The following is an 18,287-nucleotide window of genomic DNA, read 5'->3' as shown; positions in this document are numbered from 1 at the left end:
TTGTGGCTTGCTTGCCGACTGCTCTCTGTGTCTATTTGCTGCATACTCTTCCGTGGTTTTTTTTTTTTTTTGCTTGTCTCCCTTTTTTTTGTTTTATCACCTTGCTGAGTTGGCTCTCTGCAGCGTCTGCAGGCTGGGTGGTGCTTGCGGGCTGAGCGGTGCTTGTGGGCTGGGCGGTGCTCTGCAGTGTGCGGGGTGAGCCTGCCTTCACAAGGAGGCCCCAGGACATGAACCCAGGGCCTCCCATATGGTAGACGGGAGCCCAACTGATTGAGCCACAGCCACTTCCCCAAAGTAAATCTTTTTAATGGCCTAATTAAATATTAGCAATCAAATGTGATGACAAATGTTTACATTGAATTTTTTTCCTACAGGTGCTGATGTCATAAAAAATGATGGAATTTACTCGAGGTATTTTTTCTCCTTTGCTGTAAATGGTAGACATAGCTTGAAAGTGCATGTCTATCACTCTCCCAGCATAAACACCCTAGCCCACTCTATTCCAGGGAGTCATGCTATGTATGTACCAGGGTACATCACGAATGGTAAGAATCATTAGCACTGTTATTTGAGTGACATCATTTCATGTATTATCTGGTGTGTGTGTGTGTATATGTATGTGTTGAGAGAGAGAGAGAAATTGATTGAAAGGGAAGAAAGAAAGAAAAAGAGGGAGAGAGAAAAGAACAGAAGGAAAGAGAGAGTTGTAATTTCAAAACTTTTTATACCCAAGATAATGCTTAATATGTAATTTGTTAACTATCCCTTCAATCCTCAATAATTCATTGAAGCAGATATAAGAAGGCAATAGATAATTCCCACAGATTTTCTCCAGCTTACATTAGTCATTATTTTGAACTTTCTTCTTCTGTTTCATTCAGTGCTAATAGTAGATTAAGAGAAGTACTGAGTTCTTTCAGGTGCTGCCCAACATCTCCTCTATAGAGGTTTAGGCAAGAGAAAGAGGCAAAAATCAGCAGTTGAAAGAAGGAAACAAATGGTTGAACAATGCACAAGGAAAATGGGTTCTTGAATAAATATGAGTTCCAAGTATCAATTGAGTGATAACCTGAAGATGTTGTCTTCTTTTAAGATAAAAGTGTCAAATAAATTTTTAAAATACACATTTTTAACACATCATTTGAGTTCTTGGTGGGATGCAGTGGTTAATGTATAATAATATATAATAAACAAACAGAAATGTATTATGTTGTAGTCTTTGAAAACAGTCTTAGAAGTATTTATAAACATTCTTATTTCCAAAACTTCAGGTTCTGTGTAAATGCTATTCATCTATTTTAGGAGCTATAACAAATCATTTGGACAATTCCATAATATGATCTCTATTTTTTATTCTGCATGTACTTTTCAGTAGAAAACAATCAAGATGCTACAGTAGATTTTCATCCCCTGATGTCTTTAGTATTTCCTAGAAAACAATTCACTCTTTTCTCTATTTAAAATAATTTGGCTCTTCAAAACCAATGTGCATAATTTACAAGTTAATAACTTTTTAATTGCAGATATGATTTTATATCTAATTTTCATACTTCATTTCTTAAGAGATATTCCTTCTTTCATTTATACATCAAACATTTTTTGAAGGCCTAGTTGGTGACATGCTTAGCACTAGAAACTTGGGATATCAAGCAGAAATAAGACCTGATCCTTATCAAGCAACTTTCAGGCTTTTGAATAGTCTGAATGTTATTTTTAAAACCCTTGAGTTTGAAGGATGCAAATATTAGTACCTACTGTAATATGAAATTAGAGCAACTGTGCTTTTATTTGCATACTTCATTTAGGCCCTAAATGGCACAAAATAGAAAAAGTTAGATTTCCCTAGGCATGCCTACTAAAATAGCATCTACTTTGTCAGCACATTTTCAGGTGATGACCTTCAGCATACACATCATTGATAAGTGGAAGCTGCTCTATATTCACACCACCAAATCTCCAGATATAGCAGCCTCTGCAGTCTTCCTCCCCTCTCCAAAGGCAAGCGTCTCCACTAGATCTGCCCTCAATCCCATTCCAGCCTATTCAATGGGATCTTTAGAGTGATCTGCTGTATGGACTTGCTCTTCTGGATCCCTCTTAGCAGCATTCAAACATGTTTTATTACCTCCCATATTAAAAAAAAAAAAAAGGCTTTGTTAGATTCTCTCTCCCCCCTGCTCCTGACCACCTCTCTACTACCTATTACAATCCAGTTCCTTGAAATTAATCTAAACTTGTTGACTATACTTCCTCAACTCCTATTTACTCCTCAGTTCACTGCAATCTGACCTCCACTCAAATCACTCCACTGGAATTGCTCTGGCCATGGTCACTGATGACCACCCGGTTGTTAAATCCAAATGGCACACTTCAGTCCTCATTTTACCTGACTTCAGCAGTATTTGACACAATGGAGTGCTCCCTCCTTTGTCATTTCCTGGTTTCCATGATACTGCACTCTTTTGATTACTTCTTAATCTCTGGCAATTTTTTGCATGGCTCTTTTTTCCCAGCTCCTCCTTTTCTGCCAGGCCTCTAAATGTTGTTGGTTCTCAGAGCTTAGGTCTAGATTTCTTACTCTAATGTCTGGAGACACACTGCTTGAGTCTGAAAACTGGTTTCATCTCTTACTACCTTTGTGATCTTGGACAAGATATTTAGCTTCTGTATACTTCAGTTTCATCATTTGTAAAAATTACTCTAAAAATTGTACACTCCTCACAGCATTGCTGGGACGATTGAGTGGCAATACAAATAAAGCACTTAGAAAAGTGCCTGGCATATAGTGCAAACTCAATAAATGCTATTTATCTTTATAGCTAAAGTAAGTGTTATTTGGTGATTAACAGTCCATGTGGCTTTAATATCTATATGCCCAAAACTTCCAAATTCATAACTTCCAAATTATTACGTTTTATCTAAAACTTCTTTTTTGGCCTTAAAATCAGTATCTGACTGGCTCCTTTATATCTTCATTTAGATATTTTATAGGAATCTAAATCCTTATATTTTTGGTCTTCTTCCCTTAGCCTGCTTCTCCTTCCAAGTTGCTCATTTTAGAAACATCAGAGCTATTTTTTTAACCATAATTTCCTCCTTCACCATCCAATATCCAAATCCATCACCAGCTTTTATCTCCAAACTACTTCTCAAACTGTCCATTTCTTGCCTCATCTCCACTGCTATCACTCAATCCCAGCTACCTTCTTTTCTCATCTGGACTCTTGCAATGGCTGTCTCATTTGCTGTACTTTAATCCGCCATCCATCCAGCAGACCGAGTGACCTTAGAAAGCAAATAAGAAGAGTACATTAGAAAGCAAACATGATCATATCATTCCCCATAGCTTGCAGAATTGATGTTGAAAACCCCTAAAATAGTACATAAAACCCTGCATGAATTCTTGTCTCCTATTTTACATCAAATTATTCATCTTCTTCTTTAATTTAGTTTTTCTAAGGTTCAAAATTCTTCTGCACCTTAGGATTGTTAGACAAAGTGTTCCCTCTGCCTGGGATAGTCTTGGCTTCATTGTTTATCTGGCTGACTCCTACTCATTCTTTAGGAAATCTTTAAATGGTCCTACCTTAGAGACACCAGCCTTGATATTCTAAATTAGGTACATGTTATTTTCTTTCATAGCACCCTGCTTTTTCTCCTTTTTTCAATTATCACAATTTGTAAATATATGTTTATTAATATGGTTAATATAACTACAGGCATACTTCATTTTATTGCACTTCACTTTATTGTGCTTGTTAGTGGCAACACTGTGTTGAGTAAGGCTATCAATGCCATTTTTCCAAAAGCATGTGCTCACTTCTTGCCTCTGTGGCATGTTTTGGTAATTTTCACAATATTTCAGGCATTTTCATTACTATTACATCTATTATGGTGATCTGTGATCAGTGCTCTTTGATGTTACTATAGTAACTGGAGGTGCCATGAATTGCACCCATGTAAGATGGCTAACTTCAACAAATGTTTTGTGTTCTGACTGCTCCATCAACCAGCCATTCCCCCATCTCTCTCCCTCTTCTGGGGCCTCCCTATTCCCTGAGACACAACAATATTGAAATTCGGCCAAATAATAATCCTACAGTGGCCTCCAAGTGTTCAAGTGAAAGGAAGAATCACTTGCCTCCCATTTTAAATCAAAAGCTAGAGATGATTAAACTTAGTGAGGAAGGCAAGTTGAAACCAAGATAGGCCAAAAGCTCAGCCTTTTGCACCAAACAGTTAGCCAAGTTGCAAATGCAAAGGAAAAGTTCTTGACGGAAATGAAAAGTGCTACTCCAGTGAACACATGAATTATAAGAAAGCAAATACAGCCTGATTACTGATATGGGGAAAGTTTTAGTGGTCTGGATAGAAGATCAAACCAGCCACACCATTCCCTTAAGCAAAAGCCTAATCCAGAGCAAGGCCCAAAACTTTCTTCAACTCCATGAAGGCTGAGATAGGTGAGGAAGCTGGAGAAGAAAAGTTAGAAGCTAGCAGAGGTTGGTTCATGAGGTGTAAGGAAAGAAATCATGTCTATAACATAAAAGTGCAAGATGAAGCAGCAAGTGCTGATGTAGAACCTGCAGCAAGTTATCCAGAAGATCTAAGTAAGGTCATTGATGTTTTATGTGGCTACACTAAACAACAGATTTTCAGTGTAGATGAAATAGCCTTCTATTGGAAGAAGATGTCCTCTAGGACTTTTTGTACCTAGAGTGGAGAAGTCAATGCCTGGTTTTAAAGCTTCAAAGGATGGGCTGACTCTCTTGTTAGAGGCTAATGCAGTTGGTGACTTTAGTTGAAGCCAATGCTCATTTATCATTCTAAAAATCCTAAAGCCCTTAAGAATTATGCTAAATCTACTCTGCCTGTGCTCTGTAAATGGAAGAACAAAGCTTGAATGACAGCACATCTGTTTACAACATGGCTTACTGCATATTTTAAGCCTGATATTGAGATCTATTTCTAGGGAAAAAAAAGACTCCTTTCATAATATTTCTGTTTATTTACAACACTTGGCCATCACTGAGCTCTAATGAAGATGTACAATGAGATTCATATTGTTTTCAGTTCTGCTAACACAACATCCATTCTGCAGCCCATGGATCAAGGAGTCATTTTGGCTTTCAAGTCTAATTATTTTAGGAATACATTTTGTAAGGTTTATTTATGCCATAGATAATGATTCCTCTGATGGATCTGTACAAAGTTGATTGAAAAACTCTGGAAAGGATTCACCATTCTAGATGCCATTAAGAATGTTCATGACTCATGGGAGCAGGTCAAAATATTAACATTAGCAGGAGTTTGGAAGAAGTTGATTCTAACTCTCATAGATGACTTTGAAGGGTTCAAGACATAAGTGGGGGGAAGCAGACTTGGCCCAATGGATAGGGCATCTGCCTACCACATGGGAGGTCCACGGTTCAAACCCCGGGCCTCCTTGATCCGTGTGGAGCTGGCCCATGTGCAGTGCTGATGAGTGCAAGGAGTGCCCTGCCACACAGGGGTGTCCCCGCATAGGGGAGCCCCACACACAAGGAGTGCACCCCATAAGGAGAGCCGCCCAGCGTGAAAGAAAGTGCAGCCTGCCCAGGAATGGTGCTGCACACACGGAGAGCTGATACACACACACATGCACATATACACACAAAAGACATAAGTGGAGGAAATAATGAGAGATGTGGTGGAAATAGCAAGAGAACTAGAATTAGAAATACAGTCTGAAGAAGTAACTGAATTGCTACAATCCCATGATAAAATTTGAATGAATGAGATGTTGTTTCCTATGGATGAGCAAAGAAAATGGTTTTTTGAGATGTAATCTACTCCTGGTGAAGATACTGTGAACAATGTTGAATTAACAATAAAGGATTTAGAATATCACATAAACTGAGTTGATAAAGCAGTGGTAGGGTTTGAGAGGATTGACCCCAATTTTGAAAGAAGTTCTACTGCAGGTAACATGCTATCAAACAGCATTGCAGGCTACAGAGAAACCTTTCATGAACGGAAAAGTCAAAAGATGTGGAAACTTCATTGTTTTCTTATTTTAAGAAATTGCCACAGCCACCCCAACAGTCAGCGACCACCATCCTGATCAGTCAGCAACCATCAATACAGAAGCAGTATCTCCCCCAGCAAAAAGATTACAATTCACTGAAGGCTCAGATGATGGTTAGCATTTTTTAGCAATAAACTATTTTTTAATTTAAGGTATGCACATTGTTTTTTTAAGATATAAAACTATTTCACAATTCATTGATTACAGTTTAGTATGAACATAACTTTTATATGCATTGGGAAACCAAAAACTTTCCATGATTCCCTTTATTGCAGGGGTCTGGAATTAAACCTCCAATATCTCTTACATATGCCTATATAAATTCCATAAGGACCAGAATCCTGTTTGGTCTATGATTTCTGGCATAGCTTATGGCCTCAATAAATATTTCTTGAGTGAATGAATGGATGAATGAATGAATTATTGAATAAACAAACTCAGTTTTTCTAATGATATAGTAAAAACAAAAATGTTTTTTAAAGCTCTCAATAATCTGTTAAGAACAAGCTATCCAGGAGATTTGTAATTTGTTCTTTGGCTATTCTTTTCTTTGATGTCCAGGTAATATTCAGATGAATGCCCCAAGAAAATCCAAGGGTAATAATGAGGAGGAGGAAAAGTGGGGCTTTACCCGAATAATCTCAGGGGGCTCCTTTTCAGTGTTGGGAGTTCCAGCTGGCCCCCATCCTGATGTATTTCCACCATGCAAAATTATTGACCTAGAAGCTGTGAAATTGGAAGAGGAAGTGACTCTATCTTGGACAGCACCTGGTGAAGACTTTGATCAGGGCCAGGGTAAGCACACTAGTTTCATTACCTTTTTTTTTTTTCTTCAGAATATGGTATTTCTAGTAATGATGTCGGGGATTAGGCAGGTAAAAATGGCGTTGGGGCCTAGAGGTGAGAATGTTGCAGAGGATTGCCATGGAAAACTTCAAGTTGCTGACAAGGTTTTAAATCCTGGAGTCCAGAAACAGGGTCCTGTTAGCTCTCCCAGAATTAAAAAGGCCCTGGTAAACTGATGGATACTAATCATACAGAAACCTTGATTGGAAACTTAAACACCACATACAATTGGGGTTTTTGCACAGAAACAGGGTCTGCATTACAGAGGGTACATTTTTAAATACTGGGAGCAATTTATTTTTCTGAAAATTAGATGGTAAATATATAAAGATTTACAAAGAAGTCTTCGGGAAATAATTCCCATAAGTCATGCAAAACTTGATGCATTTCCCTTTCCCAATCATGGCAATTGTTTTTGTTAGTGACGCTGGAACCAGTCCACTAATTCAGAGCTTGCACACCCTTGCTAGGGTGAGTATAGATGGAGTACATTCTCCTTCTTACCTCTTCGAAGTCCTATGCTAAACTTCAGGCTTTCATCCATTTCATCTCTTTATTCTCAGAGTAACACAACAGTTACCATTTCTCAGAGAATAATTTTTCCAACAACTTTGCCATCACCAGAACAGGGTTAACATTGATTACACATTTAATGGCCTTTCGTGATGCCTCTGTTTAAGATTACAGTAGAAATCATTCTCTGTGGAGAGCTGATTTCTGACACTATCAGTTAAAAATGGTGACCACCTTGGGCCTTTGCTGGTCTCACTTCCCACCTAGATCATCTGTTTTTTTGGTTTATAATTCTCAATTCACTACACTCATCAGAAGGTCCTTCAATTACAAATAATTCTGTGCCCCTGGGGAGTAGTCAATATTGTAGCTGTGTCTTTAGGTTCTCTTATCATAAACAGTCTCTTCCTGCCAGAGATGGAGGAACTGAAATATTTTACATTCTGAATTAAAGATTCTCCTATCTTAATGTTTGGAGATGGGAGATGATTCAATAAACTGTGGAATGGACATGTCCCTTAGCAGTAGAAACAACTATAACTTAAATGTCAGGAAAATAGTAGCTCCCTTTCTGGGTTAAGTCCAGTGTTTGATCATTGGCTGGTTGCTTAACTTCAATTAGCCTCACTTTCCTTCTATATAAAATGAGACTAAAATATCTACTTCAAGTGTGTATTGTTAAGATGAAATGAGATGACACATATCAAATCAGAAATGGAAGAAAGAGTGTGCCTTGTAAGTTTCCTGGGCTCCTGGTTTGTGTTGATAAAGACAGTTCTAGCTCCTTATTTTGAGTGAGGAGCCACAAACAACATTCACTACCATCCCCGTGTTAAGGTCAGAGTAGTGCCTGTCATCTAGTATTTTCCCTCTTTCCTCGCTGGCTTAAAAGCATGGTAGCATGTTAAAAGAAACAAAAAAGCGCAAGCTCCCATTACTACTAGCAACTTTTCCTTTTTACTTTCACACTACTTCCTCTGACATCTCTTCATCATGTTCTCACACAACATACTACCTTTAAATGTGTTATCTTTAACAATTATTGAAAATATGCCACTTTTGAAAAATGTGCTTAGTGACAGCAATTGTTATTCCCACTATGCTCTATCCCCCCAACCCTCAGTTATATTGCTGCGTTAGACAAAGTCTTAATGTATAAGAAGCCTAAAATAATCCTGAAAGGATGGCTTGCATTTGGAAATGGAAAGAGCAAATGGGAACTATTCCTACTAGTAAACAGTAACCTCCTTGAAGATGGGGCCATGTCTTCGAGTACTATTTGCATCCTCAATCCAAGACCAGGGCTTTCCCATACTGGGAATTTATTGATGATGATGCTAGTGAAGGTGTAATACTTGGTCACTGGAAAATAGCAAATTTGGGGGATAAAGAAATAGGAGAGAGCAGTGCCGGTTAGTGAGAGGCAGCATAGCATAGTGATAAGGTAGTGGATAGATTCTGGAATCAGACAGATCCCTTTTTATCTGCGTAACCTCGGGCAAGTTACTCCGTTTATCTAAGCCCCAGTTTCTCATCTGCAAAAGCAAATAAGGGCATCCACCTCACAGAGAGGTTGAGAGAACTGAATGAAAATTGAATTAAGCTAAGGTATACAGAAAACTTACAACACTTGTAAGTTTGTCCATGATATATGTTCAGTAAAAGTCAGTATTTTAGAGCCAGAAGGGACATTAAATATGAACTAGTCTGAGCCTCTCGTTTAAAAACTGCTTTTTGATCTTGAGTAAAAGGGAAATGTAACTGACAAATGAGTTTATATGGCTATGAGTCTCCAAAAAAGAGTCGGTAGGTCACCAGAGGGATCGCACTTACACACACCTCAGCAGAGTCCCAGAGACAGCCAAAGTAGATAGTTCAGTGCCTTGTCAGTTGGCCCTATTTGAGTGTGATGGAGTTGGGCTCAGATGTGACCTTTCTACACATGCCTCTTCTGTCACTTTTACTGGACCTGTGGTTGGCACTGGGGTTGGTGTATACTCAGGAGACCTGAATCTCTGGACTGTCCTTGTGACGGCCAGGCCAGGCCTGAGCCTCAGCAGACTTGCAACTCCTACCCTCTAGTTTTTGGACTTACCCTGGCCAGCAAACAGGGAAGTGAAGGTCAACCACCACACCAGGGAGCCAAGAGTGCCTACAACTGCAAGTAGAAGAATTGCATCCATCATCCATGTGGAATTTAAGCCCCCTCTTGATATAGAGGAGGAGTGGACATAACCATCCCAGGGTCCACAGGATGGAGGAATAGAGTATGGATTAGAGTGGACTTACTGATATCCTACTATGGAACTATTGTGATTAGTAATGGAAGAAATTGTAGCATTGATGTGGAGAGAGTGGCCATGGTAGCTGATGAGGGTAGGAAAAAGGAAGAAGAGATACGATGTTGGGGCATTTTCAGGACTTGGAGTTGTACTGGTTGGTACTGCAGGGACAAATGCTGGACATTGTATATCCTGCCATGGCCCACTGGGTGGGCTGGGGTAGAGTGTAAACTACAATGTAAACCATTAACCATGTGGTGCAGCAGTGCTTCAAAATGTATTCACCAAATGCAATGAATGTCCCATGATGATGAAAGAGGTTGTTGATGTGGGAGGAGTGGAGTGAGGGGGGTGGGGGGTTATGGGGGCCTCTTATATTTTTTGAATGTAACATTTTAAAAAAAGAGAGAGAGAGAGAGAGAAAATATATATATATAAGGAAATTACCCTTAGAGGTTAAGTGCTCTGTAAACAGATATTGTAAATTCCAAAATTATAGACTCTGGATTCTGTTATCTTCCTGAGAAGAGTTTTGAAGTTTTTCTAGTAGGCATTCAAATTATTGATGGATCACCTTGAACTTTAGGAGGTTTGGTTTTACTTTGGGTAAGACTTTTTATCAAGTTTGCTCTTAATCCTAGAGCATAGCCCCAAATTCTGGGGCACGGTCTTTATTTCTAAAGCATTGCCCTTCTATGGTTTCAATGGAAATCTCAAAGTATTTACTAAGATCCTCTGACTTGGCCAGACTCACTCTCCAAACTCTATCTCTTCTGTGGTGGGTATTAGTATATAAGTCTGCTATGTTTTTCAGCCTTCTAATTGTTGTTTTTCCCTTGAGCGCCTAGATATTTCACCCAAATATGCACAATTCCAAGATCTTCCAGTGATTTGAGGGAAGTGAATATACAGATTTTGGGCCTGTTCTTCTCTGACTACCTCTTTTTTTCCTTCTCAAATATAATTACCTGTATTTTTACTAGTCTTTATTTTTTAAATTATTTTTTTATTTTTAAAGAAGCTTTAGATTACATAAATTTACATAACAAAATATAAGGGATTCCCATATGCCCCACTCCCTCCCCCTCTCACACTTTCCTACATTAACAACATCCTTCATTAGTGTGGTACATTTGTTCCAATTCATGAACCCATATTGAAGCATTGCTACTAACCATGGACTATATAGTTTACATTATAGACTACACTCTGTCCCATACAATTTTGTAAGTTATGACAAAATATACAATGGTCTGTATTCGTCACTACCATGTCAAGCAGGGCAACAGAAAGGGAGTAGGGGGCAGTGAGCCAGTGCCCATATGGGCAAAATCTACCATAAGGTGGAAGGGTGTAATGGTGCAGTGGATGAGCATGACAGTAGTTCAGTGATGTGATAGGGTGCAGCGGTGCAGGTCTCAGGGGAATAGGTTGGCGGGATTGGGTTGGGCTATCCGTGGAACTAGGGGGAGGGTTGGGGGCAGGGGCTGGTGAACTCGGGATTTGCAGGTCTGTGGTTAAAACTAAAATGTCGGGAATGTTCTTTTGGCAAATATGGCAGGGGAGGTTACTGGTGTAGGGTGCTGGATAAGGGGGATGGGGTACATGGCACACCTGGGGCAGGCTTCTATTGAATATGTAAGTGTTTATTTTGTCATAGTGTATTATAGCAGTGGGTGGAGACACACACAATAATAAAAAAAATACCAAACTCTCATCCTGGGAAGTCCTACTATGTTCTCAATTAGAGGGACAAGAAACTCTTGAGACTATAGGCAGTACCTAATAAAAGAAAACAGACCAATATGTCAAGCCCTCAATATTCTTGCAAGTAACTATGAATCTTATTCTTCAAAAATTGAAACTTAGTGATTACCATAGGTTCCGAGGGGGGGGGGGGGGGGGCGGAGAAGAGACTAGATGGAATATAGTGCATTTTTAGGGCATTAGAATTGTTCAGCATAATCTTGCAATAATGGATACAGCCACTTGAAATTTTCTCTGACTACCTCTTTTCTGGAATTTCCCCCCTTACTTTCCAATCATTTGGGCAATCTCAAACTCAGTCCTCTAACTTCTCAAACCAACAAGAGAGTGACTTTCTGTTTCAGTTCCAGCCATCTGTTCTGGAGTGGGAAGTACCCTCAGAAGAAACTGTATGAACATGAATCACTCCCATTCTGGCTCTCCTCCTTTAAGAAGCATATCTCTGCTGGCTTTTGTCTATTTTTTATTTGAATCTAGTACTTTCAATCATCTTTTTTTCTTCCACAGAATTTGTAACTAACTACTGAAGATTTAGTCTAATAGGAGCCACTATCAGCCATTTAGTCCAATAGGAGTCATTATCAGAATTAGCTTTACCTTAATACAAATTGCAATCTTTTTTTTGCCACTTTGCTTTTATGTTTATCCTTTGTTTAGAATGGTTTCTTTCCCATGTAGAAGTTTTTCATATTATGTATTCAAATACAAATTTTGAGTCTTAATTTGAAGGACTTTCCCCACTTCAATATTATACTGAATTCATCCATTATTCCTACTTAATACTTAGTACTTTTATTTTTTACATCTAACTTTTGGTCACTTAAGAGTTTATCCTGATAGAGGTTTGAGGCGTGGATCCAATTTTATTTTTTCTAGATTTTCCCCTTATTGTCACAACACCATTTTTTGAGAAATTCATATTTTCTCCCTTTAATTTGAATTCTGCATTTATCATATACTGACTTCCTGAATGTATTTTGGCCCATTTTTGGACATAAGTCTATTCATGCACCACTACCACAGTGTGTTTTTTTTAAAGGTTTATTTTTATTTTATTCCCCCCTGCTCGTTGTTTTGTGCTTGTTGTCTGCTCTCTGTGTCCGTTCGCTGTGTGCTCTCTGTCTGCTTGTCTTCTTTTTAGGAGGCACTGGGAACTGAACCTAGGACCTCCCATATAGGAAAGAGGCACTCAATTTCTTGAGCCACCTGCACTCCCTGCTTTGTTGTCTTTCTCATTCTGTTTCCTCTTTGTGTCTCCTTGTTGCATCACCTTGTTGTGTCTGCTTGCTTTGCCAGCCTGCATCCCAGTTCACTGTCTTGCTCATCTTCTCCAGGTGGCACCAGGAACCAAACCTGGGACCTCCCATGTGTTAGGCAGGAGCTCAATTGCTTAAACCACATCTGCTTCCCCCACAGTGTTTAAATTACAGTTAGTCCTTCTGCCTTGCTATTTTTTATATGACTTTATATGGCCATTCCTGATTAGTTATTTTCCATGTGAATTTTACAATAAGCTTGAATAGTTACATACAATTCACAAAATAACTTAGGGAAAAATAATATCTTTATTATTATTGAGTATTGCTACTCAAGAAACGTAAGTCTTCTTGTTCAGGTTTTAATTTTTTATGTAGTGTTTTAAAGTTCTACTCATATACACATTTCTTGCTATATTTATTTCGAGGTATTTTAACTTTTTGTTGCTACTCTCATTAGTCTTTTTAAATAAAGTACATAACCTACTCAAGATAACTTAGCTTTCCTATTTATATCTTTTCAATTTCAGCTGCAAGCTATGAAATAAGAATGAGTAAAAGTCTGCAGAACATTCAAGATGACTTTAACAATGCCATTTTAGTGAACACATCAAAGCTAAATCCTCAGCAAGCTGGCACCAGAGAAATATTTACATTCGCACCAAAGCTTTTCACAAATGAACCTGAGCATCAACACGACGGAGAGACACAAGAAAGTCACAGAATTTATGTGGCAATACGAACAGTGGATAGAAACTCCTTAAAGTCTGCTGTATCTAACATTGCCCAGGCATCTTTGTTTATTCCCCCAAATTCTGCTCCTGTACATGCCAGAGATATTCTTATATTGAAAGGAGTTTTAACAGCAATGGGTTTGACAGGAATTATTTGTCTTACTCTAGTTGTAACACATTGTACTTTAAATAGAAAAAAGAGAGCAGACAAGAAAGAGAATGGAACAAAAATACTGTGAACAAATATGCAGAGCACCTCTCTTCAATTAGACAGAAGACTCAAGGCCTTTGCATTTTGCAAAAACACACCAAAAGAGTCAGATTAATACCAAATTGATATTAAAGTGCTTCTAGATTTTGTACAATACAAATCATATTTTCACATGTTAAAGACAAAAATATCTGTTATGATTCTATGATCTTTTATGATTTTTTGGAGGGGGGAGTATTGTTCTGTTTCAGAGATTAGAGATACCTTAGACTTTGGCTATGGAAAGATAATATTATTTTTCAAGGTAATGTCTGTAAAGGCAAACTGAGGTACAAAGTTGAATCAAAGCATCAAGAAAAGCTGCTTATTGAGGAGGAAATATAGCCCGAAGAAGCAGAGAAAAGGTTAGGTTTGAGTTTTTCAGCATAGCTGTCTACATGAAGCAACTGTCTAGTTACTTTGACTAATTGCTTATGTCCCCTTATCTGTGCAGAAGAGGTTGCTTGTTGGTGACTGAAGAGCAAGCATCTAATATATGAAGCCCCTGTCGTAAAGTTCTTTCCTTTAGCTCTTGCCATTTGGGTAAATACCACTACAGATCAAAATCCACTGCTAATGTTCAGAGAGCTCTTTTTCACTGTAAGAGGTAACATTAAAATGTGGGTTTTATCCTTGTCCTCTGATACTGGTATTGAAATAAAGGTCTACTGAATTCATTGTTTATAAGTTTCAACTCCCAGCAAAGCAGCTTTCTAGACTATTTCCTTGAGTGTTATTGGACGAAAATTGTTATAGCTTTCGTAAGGCTTCAAGTGAAAAATTAAATATGTATTCTGAGCTTATTTTAATACATATATAGATCATATACTTTTATACAATTTCAACCAAAGAAAAGTTCAATGGGGAGGGATTAACCTTTGGAAATGATTGGCTACTTCTGTTGTTTGGTTAAATAAGAGTCTAGGAATTCTTTCTCCATTAAGGGTTATAACCTATGGCATGTGTGTATCAGGGGTGCAAAGATCACGAAGAAATAAAAATCATATTTTATCTAATTTTACTTCCTATTTTTAAAACTTATTGAGAAATAGATTCATTTGTTTTTTTAAAAATTTTTAAAGAGCCTAAAATTTAATTGACTAGATAGAAGCAATAATATAAAATAGGAGTCTCCTCTGATCAAACTATATATCCCATGCAATCACAATCAAAATTCTAGCAAACTTTTCATGTAGAGACATGAACATATTCTATGTCTTGATTAAGATGATGGTTACATGGGTGTATAGATTTGTCAAAGAATTGTACACCTCAAAATGTCAATAGTGTGGAGGTTGAGAAACCTTGCTTTATAGAAAGGCAGTGAAAAGGACCATTCATAAAGATATTTGATGATTATAAGGCTTCCCTGAAGGGTCAGGGGCATAGAACTGGAAGACAGCTATCATTGGTTCAGGGGAATATTAATGATCTTGAATCCCCAAAACTCGAAACACGTAAACAAAATAGAATATAAGCAAATTGAGAAAAACACTGAAATATTGTACACATACTGATCTCAAATAGAATATAAAAATGTTTTTAGATAAGTGATAACCAGACATTTACACTAATAAGTAATATGGACTATCTTAGTGCCAGTCCAGACAGGCACTTCTTACAAAAACACAGTGAAGATTGTGTCCGAGTGAGCACAAGGTTGAGGCATATTAACCCCAGTCTCGCTGCTGGCTGCAATGCTGTGCTGTGAAGAAATCTGCACCATTCTTGCTGACACCCGAAGTCAGAGCTGTGCTTTTCACTGCCCTTGGCTTTAGGTCCTCCACTGACGCAGCGTCAGGCCTGCCTCCTAAGTCCCCCATATAAAGGTGTTCACCTGCAGTCCTGTGGTTCTTGTGCTGATGGATTTTAAAGACTTCATTACGTTCCACCTCTAAATGCATTGGGTGCCCTGACCTGATTATATGCATTGGACATATTGGAAGCTACAATTAAATGAGCAAATGAATTGCACTGAGCATTTAAACCGGAATTATGTAGAACCTGCTTTACTTTCAATTTCAGTTTGTTACAACAACATTGACATGATAGGACTATTTGACCCTTTTGAGAAGAAACATTTAAATGAAGTTGAGAAGGCAGGAAAGAAAAGAGAAATAAATTTAAAATAAAATTAGAATGATTCATCATGGAGGAGTGGATTCATAAGGCCAACTGGTATGCCAACTGATGAAAAAAATAAAGAAGGCATTATACAGTTTGGGAGGATGTTGCATTATGTATTAAGAGCTGTAAATGCAAAATATAGGGAAACAGGTGATGGAATAGAGGCAGAGGGAAAGTTAGGTAAGTAGAAGACTCTAAAAGGAGAGTCTGACTTCATGTATACATATCATAGGGAGTTGAAAAGCACAGATCAGGCACAATGAGAGAGACAAAATAAGAGGAAAGTTAGGGAGACAGATAACAGGATACATGAGGATACAGAGAGAAACACTCACAAACACCGGCACATACGCTCATGGCCATGAAGGTAAAGTTTGTCCCCAAAGGTCAAAAGGCATGCCTCCCTATATAAATCCCTCCCACTCTTAAAATGGATAGCTCTTATCAGCAAGATGGTTCCTGGGAGGGGTGGAGAGTGACCCAGATGATGGCCAATTTCCTTTCCCACTCTCTCTCAGCTACAGGCTGCTGAGTCTTATCAAAAAGCTGCTCTCTGAGGACAATTACCTCGAGAATGCAAGAAGGAGGAAGTTATCCAGTACAGTGGACAATTGTTTTCTACCTCCCTGATTCTGTGGAATAGAAACAATATAAATTAACAAACATCCATAAAGAACACTTTTTCAATTGACTTGACCTTACTGCACATCAATTGTCTTAGCTTGCCAAAGGAGTGCCATCACAAAGTACCAGAAATCTGTTGACTTTTATAAAGGGGATTTATTTGGGGATAGAGCTTACAGTTCCAAGGCCATGAAAACTCCAAACTGAGGCATCATCAGAGATGCTTTTCTCACCAAAGTCAGCTACTGTTGATCCTGGCAGGTTTCCACGTGGTGAAGAATGGTAGCTGCCAGTCTCTGCAGAGGTTTCAGATTTCCCCTCCAGAATCTACCATCTCTTGGAGCTCAGCTCTGAGCAACCAGGCATAGGGCTTGTCTCTTTCTGGGCCTCCTATATCAGCCTCAGCTGGCCCACTCTCTTCCCATGTTCAGCTGTAAACTGTCAGGCATATCGCAAGGCTGGTCTCTTCTTAAGCTGCTCTGTGGGCCCAGCCTCTTGGAGGCTTCGTGCTCAAGAGATTTATGTGGCAGGATCAAACATGGTAGCTCCTTTTTTCTCTGTTAGAGTCCATTTATATCAGACCCAGTAAGGGGTGGGGACTTAATCTGAGTTACACCTTACTGACGTAGTCCTATAAAAATCCCTACAGAAATCTTAAAAGGTAATCTAATCAAATATCCCTCATTTGGAGTTAATGCAATCAAAGGGTATCACACCCAGAGGAATAGATTAGTTTACAAACATAACCTTTCTCTTCCTGGGATTCATGAAGTAATCTCAAACTACCACATCAATATAGGAAAGAAGAAGCTAGATTATAAAGATAAAAGGAAAAGAAGAGAGTGAAATTGAAGGGTAAAGAAGAAAAAAAGATTAGAAATTAAGATTAGTGAAGACAGAAATCTCTCTTATTTAGACACGCTAGGATTGCAAAATGATGGTTTTTGTATCCCACATTTTTATATTTATTTGTAATTTATTTCAATCACAAAAGTAAAGCTTGCTATTATAAAAAAGTATAAAGAGATGCTTAAATAAGATGTAATAAATAAAATAGGTATTAAATAAATGAGATTACTTATTCCTTTATTAATTGATACTTGGGCTGTTCAGTTTCTTGCTATCAAAAAGTAGGTTTTAAGAGAAATTGTTCATGCAGTCTTGTGCACCCATATGAGTTTGTCCATTGTACATGTAATGTTGTGTATCTATGTGAGTATGTCTGTAAGGTAAATTCGTAGTAATGGAGTTGCTGTCTTAAAAGGTTCACACACTTATATTTGGATGAATTTTGGCCTCTAAAATATTTTTACAAATTTTTCTCCTATCCCTGAGGTATGAATGTTTGTTTCCACACGGCCTTATGGGGGTCAGGAACTGGGGAGGGGCGCCGCGGGACAGGAGTAATATGGAGGTGCTGCACGGGGAACGGCTTAAAACTGACTCTCAAACATCCGTGTCCTTAAAATATAAGTTGACCATTCTTACTTGCTGTTTGCTGCAAAACCCTAGTTCCGCCCCGCCCTTGCCCTGCCCCCGCCCCAGTTCCTCTCCTTCTAAGGATCAGGTTTAGTTAAGTGGAAGGAAAGAGGAAGTGGAAAGAAACTTTGTTTACTGTACGAAAATAAGGTGCCAGGCATTGTGCTAGCTATGTTGCATTTGTTTTTAATTTTTTCAACATCCAAAGTGCCAGAGCAGCATATAAAGTAGATTTAAGGCAATATCATAAAAAGTAGATTTGAGACATATCATAATTATAATTAACAATCCTAAATTTGTGCACTGAATAATATAGCTTCAAAAGCACAAAACAAAAGTTGA

General features: G+C 38.3%; 1 protein-coding gene across 3 annotated transcripts in view; it reads left to right on the top strand.

Annotated features, from left to right (window-relative positions):
• Window positions 1–14,736, top strand: part of CLCA2 (chloride channel accessory 2) — a 53,737-nt gene extending 39,001 nt beyond the window's left edge. For all 3 annotated transcript variants that reach the window (XM_058303224.2, XM_071217307.1, XM_004480905.4), the window contains 3 exons: window positions 375–545; window positions 6,629–6,862; window positions 13,262–14,736. In XM_058303224.2, coding sequence (XP_058159207.1) covers window positions 375–545; window positions 6,629–6,862; window positions 13,262–13,704 — 848 coding nt within the window. In that variant the 3' untranslated portion in view covers window positions 13,705–14,736. The remainder of the gene's footprint in view (window positions 1–374; window positions 546–6,628; window positions 6,863–13,261) is intronic.
• Window positions 14,737–18,287: the final 3,551 nt, after the last annotated feature.

Source organism: Dasypus novemcinctus, chromosome 9 (genome assembly GCF_030445035.2).
Source record: "Dasypus novemcinctus isolate mDasNov1 chromosome 9, mDasNov1.1.hap2, whole genome shotgun sequence".
Lineage (NCBI taxonomy): Eukaryota > Metazoa > Chordata > Mammalia > Cingulata > Dasypodidae > Dasypus > Dasypus novemcinctus.
This window is presented reverse-complemented; position numbering and strand designations above follow the sequence as displayed.